We start from the raw sequence: 13628 nt of genomic DNA, 5'->3' as shown, positions 1-13628 counted from the left end.
GGAAAAGTTTCCCCGATGACACTTTAGGGCAGAGATTAGAAAAGTATCCTCCGTTCCGCAGATTCCTCGATCCCGAACATATTATTTAAATATTATATTTTATATACTATTTAATATATAATCACATATATAATTTAACATGTTTTTTTATAAAAAAATATATTAATGTGGTAGAAAATGAAGAGTCGTTAGTGGATGAATCATTTTTGTTTTGTTTTATTGTATAATGTATTATTTCACTACTTTAATTACCAAACCCTAGAATAGTGCATCTAATACATACAATGTACATGTCGGATCCTCCTTTTATTTTCTAAACTCTCTATCTCCTCATTCATCATCTCCTAAGGGGGTTATTGTTATTTTCTGCTTATGTATTGTTGCATTACATCATGGTTGTACAAGGGCATGCATTGTAGCAACCAGTTCGGTTGCATATTTATTTTTTATAGAAAAAATTTAGAAATAGCCTGTGCTTTTGCATTTTTTTAATTCTAAAAAAAGGAAAAAAATAACGAAATAATAGTGTTATAGTTTTAATCAAAAAGTAAAGAAACTTTTTAAGATTTGATATCTGTGGGGATCCGTGGGGATGGGAACCAGGGAGAATATTCCTCTGTGGCGGGGATTAGGGACGGGGACAGGGAAACAATCTAAGGGTGGGACGGAGAGCGGGGAAGCATTCTCCGAACATTCTTTGCTCTGTTAACATCCCTAAGCACCAGAAGTAGTAGATCTTTTACAAAAAGTCTAAAAACTTATGCATATCAATGTTATCTCATATATCAATAATTATATCTCCTAAATCATTAGACATAGCTTTTAAAATAATTAAGTTTGTCATTCAAAAATAAATAAAGGTATAACTTGTTATTCATTTGTATTCTATGAATAAATTTTATTATATACTATAACATTTAAGTTTTTGTTAATGCATTGTATTAGAAAACAAATGCTAATAAAGTACATGTATATAAAATTTATAAACTACATCATTTTTTTTCTTTTTAAAAGTAAAAGAAATAACAATTTTAAAAAGTTATTATATTGATTAAAACAAAACTTATATAACTAAGTAATAATATCAGGAGTGGTAAAATGAGTCATTTGTCTCACTCCACCTTAAGCCCGCTAAAAAAAACGTGACGGACAAATATGTAAAATATAAATGGACATAAAAATTTAGTCCACTCCGTCAAAGTATTGGGTTAATGATCGGCGAACTTGTCCTTCTATTTTTTATTTATTTATTTTTAATTTTTAATAGATTAATATGTTTTTTTACCATTCAATTAGATTTTTTAATTATTTTTTAAAATAATTATATATATATATATATATATATATATATATATATAATTAAACTATCAAGAATTAGAATAACTAAAATTAATTTTAAAAAATGGATTTAAGATAACACGGACTAAACTAATAAATGGGAGGGGTTTTGGCGGACACTGAATTTTAGCTGAGCAAGCTTTGACGGGCAACTAATTTTATTGGGACGGCTTTTTGTTGGCGCTAAATCCAAAATCTCAATCCGACCTGTAATTTTTTTTTTTTTGAATACACGAGATTTTGCCACTATATAGTTTGAGAGATATGTAGTTTGAGATTATGTGGGGTCCCATTATTCTAATATTGCAAGAATACTAAACGTGTTTGGTACTACAATTTACAAAACGTATTAAAGTAAATCTAGCTGTCAACTTATTCCACAATCACGTTTTTACAAACACCGACTTCACACTTTACACAACACAATCTCTCATGCCCCACATTTATTTATATATATCTCATACTTGTTCCAAAGAAGGTAGCTAGAAAAATCTTTGTTTGCAAAAATTTAAAGTGAGTGAGTGATGGAAAATTCAAAAGTGATTTTGATGGTGATTTTGGGAATGTTATCATTGTGGCCAATGGTGGTTATGGGAAGTCCAAAGCTTCATAAGGTGGGAGGATCCAAAGGTTGGAATGAAAAAACCAATTATACTCAATGGTCTTCTCAACAACATGTCTATGTTGGTGATTGGTTAAGTAAGTACTCTCTATTTTTTTTTCCCTTATAAATTTTGTTTAATTATCACATCAAATCTTTCTTATATTATTAGTTAAGTATTTTTGTTAAATAAAAATTAGATACTTGGAATTTCATGTTGTAAATTAGACGTATGCAATCAGTGGCAGGATTTTTAGGCAGTCTGGGCAAAAACTTTACACCATTTATTATTCATCCGTTTTAATTTTCACACATTATTTTTACTAACTTTGCCCCTAATTTTGTCCCTGATACAAAGAAAATAGGAGTTGAGCCTGGACGCCTGCCCGAGCTAACTGGGCCTTGGCATAATTTTTTTTATAGTTAAATAAGTACTAAAAATATTGTCATGGTTATTTAATAAATTATTCATTTGTTTTGTCATAATTAAATTGCTATTAATTTACACAGAACTTTTAAAGACTTAAAAATTTAAGTTGTTGATATTTATAAATTATTTTTTAAAAAAACTATCATGTTTGAATTACATTTTTTTCCAAATAAATTATTTGATAGTTTAAACAAAACAAACTTTTGTTAGATATATGATTAATATTATTCAAGTGTTGATCAGTGTGCGTATGATAAAAAAATTATTAAAATTAATTATGAAGTGGTTATTAAAAAATCATGAAGTGTATACATTTTTACATAGGTTGGAGTACTAGTCAAGTATGCCACGAATTACACTTTATAAAATGGTCAAGAAAAAGAAAATGTCCCTTTTTCTTTTTTCTTTTATATTTTGACATTTTATTTTTATTTTTTTAGTATGTGTTAATTAATACAAACTATTTATTAAATAATGCAAAACATTAATAATAGTAATAAGTTTATATTTATTCAAAAGAGAAAATATCATAAGTAAGAACGTATTTTCTGTTTTTGTGATGAAATTTCTAACAATTATCCCTAATAAATTATATTCATTCATAAATTAATTAGTATTATGAAAAATATATATAGTATAAAACAAAAAGTTAAAAGCAAAATCAAGAGAACCAAAACATAGTAACATAAAAGAAAAGTAAAAAAGAAAAAAAGAATCTCACCTTCAAAATGTAGCATGTGACAACACTTTAACTTTGGCAGAAAAAAAAAGTTTTCATGAATCACATGATGAACCAAATGACAACACCCCAATTGGAGACAAAATTGAAATAAAACCTAATATGGAATTTCATAAAAGGAGCTTTAATTTAAATAATCTAGTATAATCATGTTTGATTCTTATAGTAACATTAAAAAAGGTTTGATTTGTTGTTGTTTTTGTTACATGTTTAAGAAAATAATCATTTGTTTGGTGTGTAGTTTTTGTGTTTGACAAAAGATACTACAATGTCTTGGAAGTGAATCAGACGTCTTATGAAAATTGCATAGACACAAACTTCATAAAGAACGTGACACGAGGCGGTCGCGATGTAGTTCAGTTGATAGAAGCAAAGACATATTATTTTATCAGCAGTGGAGGTTATTGTTTTCATGGAATGAAAGTTGCCGTGAACGTTCAAGAAGACCAAACAATAGCACCATCTCCTTCTCTTTCGAATATAAAATCGGGTGGCGATTTCATTTTGCCATCAATGTACACAAGCTTTGGAATTATTGTTGTTTACGTGAGTTTGTTTTCAATGGGGATTTTTTGAGATTGGAAGGGTAGGGGTGTTTGTGTAAGAACTTTAATAATTGAGTTGGATTATAATTGAATTAGGGTTTATTTGTTTGAGTTAAAAGGAAAAAGAAAGTAAATTGTGTGAAGAATTTTGTTTTACTTTCATCATGCATATATGAATTTTAATCAATTAAGCTTGAAAGCTTAGTTAGTTTCTCACAATTTGCACGCGGACATGCATTCACATGTCTTTTTTATTTTCGAAATTAAAATGAAATTGGCATTAGGTGAAATTTTGATAAGATCAACATGGTAGTAGGATGTAGGGCTCAGTATTGTTGAATCAATTTAGACGATTTCTCAATACATTTCATGACTCTTTCATACACCGCGCGAAATTCAAAAAATGTCCCTAGTTTTTCTGTAGATGTATCTCCATGGAAGCACTTTTTAAAAAAAATTGGTTTTTTCTGTAGATGCAGCTACGGAAGCATTAAAACATACCTCATGACTCTCTCATACACCGCGTAAAATTCAAAAAATATCCTCAGTTTCCGTAGATGTATCTCCATGGAAGCAATTTTTTTTTAAAAATTGTGTTTTTCCGTATATGCAACTACGGAAGCATTAAAACATAGTGTAACTTGGGATTTTACCAATTAATTCGGAAAATCAAAATGTTTCATAGATTTTCACAATTAATTTGTAACATAATTTGGGATTTTCCCAATTAATTGGGAAATCTCAGGCTTTCGTATATGCCATGAACTTAATTAATTTGGGATTTTTTCAATTAATTGGGAAGTTAATTTGGAATTTTCGCATTTAATTGGAAGATTTGCTATGTTTTAAGGCTTTTGTAGATGCATCTTTGGAAAATTTCGTATGTGCATCTACGAAACAAAACAATGTTAAACAAAAAAAAAAGGTGCTTCTGGAGATGAATCTACGAAAGCATTTTTGCCAATTCGATTGTGCATAAGAGACTCATGGGATGGGATGAGAAATTGTCTCAATTTAAAATTTGATTTCACAACCAAATTATTGCATTTCATTCATAAACCAACTGAGATGAATATGAAAAAAAAAATTAAGTTTGTTAACTAAATAAATTGAAGTTGAACTATCTATAATCTGACTCGTTATATTCATAAGTCAACTCAATTATATATATATATATATATATATATATATATATATATATATATATATATATATATATATATATATATATATATATATATATATATATATATATATATATATATATATATATATATATATATATATGAGGAGGAGGGATCAAATTACACCCGAAGAGTTACACCACGAGTTACACTCGTTCAATAACTACATCTCGAATTAATATTTTTTAAATTTAACCGTTGGATTGAAACATAATATCATATAGATCATACATATAAAGTTTGAGCTTAATCTATAATGATTTACTATGTCATTGAATTACATCAAAATTAACGTTATATGAAAGCTCATTTTAACGTTAATCTTTGGATATCTTGATGATATAGTAAATCATTACAGATTAAGCTCAAACTTTATAGGTATGATCTATATGATATTATGTTTCAATCAAACGGTTGAATTTAAAAAATATTAATTCGAAATGTGGTTATTGAACGAGTGTAACTCGTGGTGTAACTCTTCGGGTGTAATTTGATCCCTCCTCTATATATATATATATATATATATATATATATATATATATATATATATATATATATATATATATATATATATATATATATATATATATATATATATAAAATTCGTCTGACTCGACTCTAGTAGTTTTTGTTGTACTATTTCATTAAGTTTTTAAAGATTTAGATGAAGTTATGGATTTTTGTGTCAAAGTTAAACTTCAATTGATTAGTTTTTGAATAAGACTTTCAAATGTATTTATTGAAAGTTGCGTAGTTTTTACAGTAGTATATTTTTGGACAAAGTTAAATTTTAATCTTATAACTTTTATTTTATTATAATATTTTCTGTAAATTTAAAATGTTAAATATGACCAAAAAATTTAGACTTTAAAAACGACTATTAAGTCCGTGAAGTCAATGAGACGAACTTAACGAGTTGAAGCGAGTTGTTTGTGAACTTAAATTGAATAGAGTTTGAGCTTAAAAAAATTCGTGTCGAACTCGAGTCGAGTTTCGAGATCAACCAATTTTTATCAAGTTCATCCGAGCTGTGAGGAGTTCGACTCGACTCATTTCCAACCCTAGTAGGATGAGAAAATGGGATGGCTCTGTTATACTTTCCACACTAACCTAAGATTTTTGGTCGACTGACTCTCTTATGTTTGTTTAGTTTTTTCTCAAGATTGACACACACCGGACATGGTTTTTTTACCACTTGGTTTTTAGAAGTGATAGAATCTGCAAGTCCTGGTTTGTTTTTACTAGTCGGGTCAAGGTTTTCGATTTGCTTCCTTTGCCCATCCCTTATCCCATTTTTTGGTAATTGGACCTAGCGAAGTGGACATGTCAGTTTTCCATCCTTAGTTTAAGTTAACATTAATAATATATTCTCACAAACTTTTATAATGAATAATTTTTATTCTAAGTTGATTAAAGGTCCAACGAGACTGACCCAACTCCAGAGACCCACCTCAAAGGATCATCTTTAAAGAGTGAAGAAAAATGTGAAGTTTTGGATCAAGCGTCTACCACTGCGCTAAAAGTAATTGTTGTTAGTGAGGGCACAACTATATTTCCATATAGCAAAGAGCCCTTACCGGGCCGCCCTAACACATCGTCGGCGTCATGGGTTTGGATGTTAAGCCCATTGAATCGCACCGATTACAGTAGATAAATAAATCCAACATGGAGTTGCGCTAGACATAGGGGTAGAAATAAGTCAGACCATTAAAAGACTTGTGTCTGGCCAACGATAAGTTTGCAAGGGCTAAGTTTGACATATGGCCTATTATAGGCTTTTTTTTTGTCTAACCTTTTTAAAATGCAAAAGTGGGAAAAGTCCTTCACTCCATTACCAAAGATAATGTTCATCTCCCCTTTGGTGGATGCCTTCACCAGTAAACGAGTTTTTATGTATCATTTCTTCTGCTTCCTTGATGTGATGGTTGAACACCCAACACCATCAACAAAAACCCAAACCTTCCCAAAACGCCAGTAAATTGTTCTTCATATAGGCCTCTTTTTAAGATAGATCATCATGAAGCCAAACATAAGTCCTAAAGCTGATCAAGAGATCATTTTGATGCCATATCTTCTTGATTATGATTTTAACCAGAAAATTGACCTTCACTTGAGCTTGAATATGATTAAATAAATATATTTTTTAAATTTAAGTTAAGGGAGTGGAGAAGAATACATTGAGGGTTTGAAGTTGAAGAATTATAAACGATTGAAATAGAAAATTATTAAGAATTTAGGGTTTTTTATTTTAGGTTTTAGAAAGGAGAATAATATTGAGGATTTCATGTTCTGCCCATTTTAAAATTTACAAAATGCTATAAATTTTTTTTCTTCATAAATTAACTATATTGAATAATATTATAAAATCAAATTTAATTTTAAATATGTGAAACGACAAATTTAATTTAGGTGACGTGATAATTACATTGACACGTTTATGCCAAATATTATATGAAATTGCCAAATGATAAAAATTAATAAAAGACATAAATTAGATGTTGAAATATTTGTACAATGAAATATTTGTACATCAGGAAGGGTATATAAAAAAATGTTAAAACTCTTAAATATGGACAAATCTCATTTGTTGTCTACTCCAATGGTTGTTAGACCATTAGATGTAGAGAAAGATCCTCTCAGGCCTCGAGAAAGGGATTAAGAATTGCTTGGTCCTAAAGTATCATATCTTAGTGTAATTGGAGCACTGATGTACCTTGCTAATTATACACGTTCTGATATATCATTTGCGGCCAATCTATTAGCAAGATATAGTTCTTCACCTACACAAAGACATTGGAACAAAGACAAACATATACTTTGTTATCTTAGAGGTACAATAGGCATGTGTTTGTTGCATAAAAAATAGACATGTGTTAGTTTTATACCAAAGTATCCAAAATTTGAATTAACAGGTTATGCAAATGCATGTTACTTGTCAGATCCTCGTAATGGTAGATCACAAATAGATTTTTTTACATGTGGTGGTACAACTAATTCATGGAGATCGGTGAAACAAACAATAACAACAACATCATCTAATAATGCCAGACTTCTAGCACTACATGAGACAAGTTTAGAATGCGTTTGGTTGCGATCCTTAATCCAACACATATAAAATACTTGTGATTTGTCTTCTGGAAAAATAAATACAACGATCGTATATGAAGATAATATTGCATACATCGCTCAATTGAAAGATGATTACATTAAAGGAGACAGAACAAAAACACATCTCTCCAAAGTTCTTTTTCACTCATGATCTTAAGAATAGTTGTGCTATAAACATCCAACAACTCCGTTCATGTGATAATCTTGCATTTCTTTTCACAAAATCACTCCCAAGTAGAACTTTTAATCAACCAGTGCAAAAGATTGGTCTTCATCGTCGAAGAAATGATCGTTTAGGTGGGGGGGAGAAATAAATTTATTTTAAAATGATATTGTACTCTTTTTTCTTCGTGACATTTTTTCACACTGGGTTTTTCCTGTAAGATTTTAAGGAGGTATATCGAAAACAAACATCCAAGAAAAGTGTTAGGAATAATTGGATGATTATCTATCTATAATTTTATTCATTATTTATAACATTCCAGGGGAAGTGTTATGAATAATTAGATAATTGGATTCCTATGATTTTATTCATTATTTATAATAAATTTTAGGCAAAATACCATTTTTCGTCCCTTAACTTTACCTCGGGGTCTATTTTGGTCCTTTAATTTTTAAAAAGTTCAAATAGACCCTTTATCTATTCAAAAGGTGGCACGTTAGTCCTTTCCGTCTGTTTGACGTTAAACAATGTATACGTGGCGTTTGACTTGTACATGTTTTGCACGCGTGGCTGGTTACGTGGCATACGCTGTTCCCAAGGAACAGAAAATATTCAAAAATTTTAACCACACCAAGATTCAAACTAAGGACACCTTTGTTAAAGAAAAACTTGCAATACCACTAGGCTATGCTCATTTTTGTTGAATTTAATTCCTTCTGCAGCTATTTATTTAACTACTTCAGCAATAATAATAATAATAATAATAATAATAATAATAATAATAATAATAATAATAATAATGTAGCCATTTATTATTATTCCACAATTCTAATAATACTACTAGTAACAATAATACTTATAATAATAGTAGTAATAATAATAATAATAATAGAAATAGTAATAATATTAATAATAATAATACTATAATAATAATAATATTACCAATAATAATACTAAAAATAACAATAAAAATAACAATAGTAATAATACTAATAATAATAATAATTGTAATAATACTAATAATAATAATAATAGTAATAATAATAATAATAATAATGATAATAATAAAAAAAATAATAGTAATAATAATAATAGTAATAATAATAATAATAACAATTAATAATTAAAATAGTAATAATAATAGAAATAATAAGACTACTACTAATAATAATAATAATAATAATAATAATAATAAAAGTTATAATACTTATAATAATACTAATAATAATATTAATAATACTACCGCCATTTATTATTATTCCACAATTCTAATGATATTAATAATATTATTAATAATAATAATAATAAAAATAATAATACTAATAATAATAATAATAGTAATAATATTGCAGCCATTTATTATTATTCCAAAATTCTAATAATAGTAATAATAGTAATAATAATAATAATAATAATAATAATAAAAATAATAGTCAAGATTTTGTAAGGTGATCAATATAAAATGGTTGTAGTCTTTAAATAAGTAGTTACAGAAAGAAATTAAATCAACAAAACCGAGTCTGGCCTAGTGGTTTAGCAAGCTTTACCTTTACTAGAGTGTCCTCAAACGCCACGTAGACATTGTTTAACGGCCGTTTGCATCAAACAGACGGAAAGGACTAACGTACCTTTTGCCTAAATTTTATTTATTAGTACATTGTCTATAAATAACATGAATCTCATTCTAAAAGATTACAGCAATGAAATAATATAAATAAATTATTCTCATTTTTCTCTTTTATCTTCTTTTTTCTTATTTCGTAAAATTATTTATTTCTATTATTTGAATTTTAATAGAATATATTTCTTGTAACTTTTAATATTATTTTTAAGAGATTAATTACTCGGTGTAAAAAAATTTAGACTATCAATTCATCATTTTATTTGTATTATTTTATAAATAATTAAAATAAAAGTTAAATTTTTCTCTACGTTTAACACTGACTAATAAAATTATTATATATTGAGTATGTAAAATTCTTTTACAATTAAATTCTTATTTTAATATTTTAAAGTATAATTGAAAACATTTAATAATTTTCATCTTGCACACCTAAAAAAAATAGATGGAAAAAAAAAAATAGTAGTGGGTTTGAGAAGATAAGGTAGCATTGCTGCAACTGTTGTGTTGGTTGTGCTATCACAACAATGGCTTCTCCACTCCATTGCTCTGTTTCACTTCCTTCCTCATTTCCAAAACTCTCTAACTTCAACACCAACAACAAATTCTTTTCATTCAACTCATCAAACCCTAATCCCATTCATTCTTCATTATCATCAGTCAAATCTTCCGCTTCTTCTTCTTCTTCTTCATCACTCCCTGTCTCTTTAACACCACTTGAAGAAACCGCTATGAGCATTGATAACCTACGCAGTTTCATCAACCTCAACATCGGAAAATGGAACGGTTCTTTCTACGTAATTCATAATAACTTCAACATTTCTATTTTTTTGTTTATTGGATTGGATCAATTAGGGTTATAATTTCAATTTGTTATTTTTATCTGTTGTAGCAATTTGATGCTGGTGGGAACCTGTTGCAACAAGTCCCTACTAAGCTTTCTGTTAGCTCTTATGGGGAAGGTGAACTCATGAGTCTCATTCAATCGTAAGTAATCACTCATAATTTTTTTTTTTTTTTTGTGATTCATCTATGTTTAATCAAATTATGGATTGATTTTGAGTAAATTGATTATGTAAAATTGATTCTGGTTAAAGAGGATTTAATGTAAAGTGATTTATGTTTCATCCTTGTATATACAACTAACTATCAATTTGATCCTTATATTTAACCACGTCCTATCAATTTAGTAACATTACTATCGAAAGATTAATATGGTCTACAAATCCTAGCTCAACTGGAAAAAAATGTCGATTCAAATCCTGACTCTCACGGTTGTGTGTGTGAGTTTCTAGTGGTTATCAGTACTTCGTCTACGGACAAAAAAAATATTAATATGAATAAAATTTGACAAGAGTCAATGATCTTTTTTAAATATTAATATTCTTTGAGTCCTATTTGATAGAGTCCTACGGAGACAAGGACAAATTTGGCAATTTACTCAATTGTTATTATTGTTTCAATCACAGTCAATTCTGACCTCTAATTTTGCTGCATTGTTCTTTTTAAGTATTATCAATTAAAGTATTCATTAATGAAGGATTTGAGTTTATACAAAAAATAGAAGGTAAACGGGCAACAAGTTGCACCGTTCTTGAGTGATCTCTTGCGGTTTTCTCCTTAAGAGATGTTTTAGTGGGTTGACGATAGTTTGTATTCATAAACTATTCTTAGCCTCCAAAATATGAAACTTTTTTTGTGTACTAAAACATATTGCATAAAATTACATATAACTAGGGTTGATGTGACCACAATTTAGGTAATAGAGACTTAAAAGATTACAATTGTAATTGTGAGATATGGATTCCTGTAGCTGAGACTTCACATTGATGTAGTCAGCACATTCGTAGCGGTTAGATCAATATCAGACGGTCCATATTCTAAGCTCTAAACTTTGAATAAAAAATAAAATAAAATCTACATTGGTTGTGAACTATCTTATCTTGATCCAAGAGTTTCTGATGAATGGAGTATCCCAAGTAGGGGGTTTACTGATTGAGTGCTTCTAAGCTCGTGACTGCATTAATTGAGTGCTTTCCGAACTGCATAGAACGCTTGTAATCTGAGAAAATTTTGCTCATTATCAGCAAATTGCTTAAAAGGTTAAATGACATATGCAATTTGAAGTGTGTTTCAAAGCCAATTCTTGGCATCTTATCTTACTTTGATTTCGTGGTTTTCATATATAAAACAAAGTTGTTAATTGTACAGACTTTGTTCTCTGCAGGTTGTATATTAAACAACCTTCATCAAACACTTCAGTTTCCGGAGATGACGATGAAACGGAATGGGCAGAGTACAAAATTAAAGAAACCAATATGTTTACCGTGGACAAGTATCAGCAAGTGAGACTTTATTCTAACGCCTTCAAGTTGTAGTGTAATCCATAATGATTTTCTTTTTTCTTTTTTGGTTCTTTCTTTGTGATTCCAAATCCAATGCCATGACAATTAGTTTGCAGATAGGCTTTTTCCCATCTGAGAAAGCATTTGCATTGAGATACCAAACAGCCGGTATGTTGGAAACTGTATTACGGCTAGGGGTTCTTGGAGAAGATGACACCGGTGAAGAATCACCTAGGTAAGTGCTTCGTTCCTGAGACGAGATCAATTAGCACCGTTTCATTGATCTCCACATACGTAAAGAGATCATTGTCTTTATACAACTCCTTATGTTGCAGAAATCTCAAAATTCCCTCTCGCCGGCCTTCTATTGTATGCGAGAATTGCCTCTACTCTCTACAGAGAGATATGCGAGCGAGAGCCTTTCACATTTTGGAACCAAAAGGAACTGTTGATATGCTTATCATCTTCCTAGAGGAAAGAAGTGAGGGGTCTCATCCTCTACTCGACAATGCTGGGGTGAGTAAGCTTTTGTGTGTGTGTGTTTATATCTACTGCAAAATTTCCTTTATCATTCATTTTGAATTCATTTCAGGACAAGACGAATAGGATTACACCATTTCTCGGTAAATGGAAAGGTCATTCCATAACCAAACGAAGTGGTGTCTACGGAGCTACAATTTCTGAAGCTGATACAGTTGTGTTACATGAAATGGACGACAATGGCCAACTCATTCAGGTATTTCACATCCTGATAACTCTTACTGCTGCGTAGGTACACCGGAATCGCAGCTCCGTACAACGTACAATTCTTTTAGCACTTTCTCAAAGTTTTTTGTTGTTGATGCTACTATTGAATACCAGGATGTTACTTCTACTTCTACATCCGATGAGGCGAATCTCACTACTAATGTTCACTGGACTGGAACAGTATCAGACAATGTAGTCACATTTGATGGAGGCTATCAGATGATACTATTACCTGGTGGCATGTACATGGGATCTCCTTGTGATGTTTCAAAAAGTGTAGAACAATCAAAATCTTTCCATTTGGAGTTCTGTTGGTTAGAGACACCTGACAAGCGGCAAAGACTGGTTCGAACATTCGATATCGAAGGCTTGGCCGTCTCATCAACTTATTTTTATGAAACAAAATTGTGAAGTTAAAGTCTTCATTATCTTTATCACCCTCTAGTTCAAATAGTTTTGATTGTGAAGATGAACCATGTAATACTCATTTTTATTTGGTTACTTTTGATCCATTGTTTGAATATGTTTTTTTTAAAAAAAAATATACATTCAAAAACACACTAGCACATAAACTTCTGAATTAAAATTTTTAATCAAATTCTTGATTTTTAAAAATAATTTTCCATTAGATTGTTGAATTTAGTCCCTATAACAAATTTTAGTTCAAAAGTCTAATTATTTATAAGCTTATCATTTTCTAACTCAAAGAAATCAAAAGTAATGCTAAAAATGGAATCTAATATCTATTTTGGCAAAAACATTTATTTTAAAAAAAAATTAGACCAATATAAGAATGTAAATATTTAC

At 29.3% G+C, this 13628-nt stretch overlaps 2 protein-coding genes across 2 annotated transcripts; both read left to right on the top strand.

Annotated features, from left to right (window-relative positions):
* The first annotated feature begins 1824 nt into the window (after positions 1-1824).
* On the top strand, positions 1825-3759 carry LOC131598862 (early nodulin-like protein 20). Its single transcript, XM_058871431.1, has 2 exons — positions 1825-2037; positions 3350-3759. The coding sequence occupies exons 1-2, from the start codon at positions 1863-1865 to the stop codon at positions 3682-3684; spliced, it is 510 nt and encodes a 169-aa protein (XP_058727414.1). The 5' UTR covers positions 1825-1862; the 3' UTR covers positions 3685-3759.
* Positions 3760-10164: 6405 nt separating this feature from the next.
* Positions 10165-13342, top strand: LOC131594561 (uncharacterized). The gene is made up of 7 exons (XM_058866732.1): positions 10165-10526; positions 10622-10716; positions 11957-12074; positions 12191-12309; positions 12410-12590; positions 12667-12810; positions 12936-13342. The coding sequence occupies exons 1-7, from the start codon at positions 10257-10259 to the stop codon at positions 13230-13232; spliced, it is 1224 nt and encodes a 407-aa protein (XP_058722715.1). The 5' UTR covers positions 10165-10256; the 3' UTR covers positions 13233-13342.
* The last annotated feature ends 286 nt before the right edge of the window (positions 13343-13628 follow it).

This window comes from Vicia villosa, linkage group LG4 (assembly GCF_029867415.1).
Source record: "Vicia villosa cultivar HV-30 ecotype Madison, WI linkage group LG4, Vvil1.0, whole genome shotgun sequence".
Taxonomy (NCBI): domain Eukaryota; kingdom Viridiplantae; phylum Streptophyta; class Magnoliopsida; order Fabales; family Fabaceae; genus Vicia; species Vicia villosa.
Note: the sequence above shows the minus strand (reverse complement) of the source record. Positions and strands in the feature narration are given on the sequence as shown.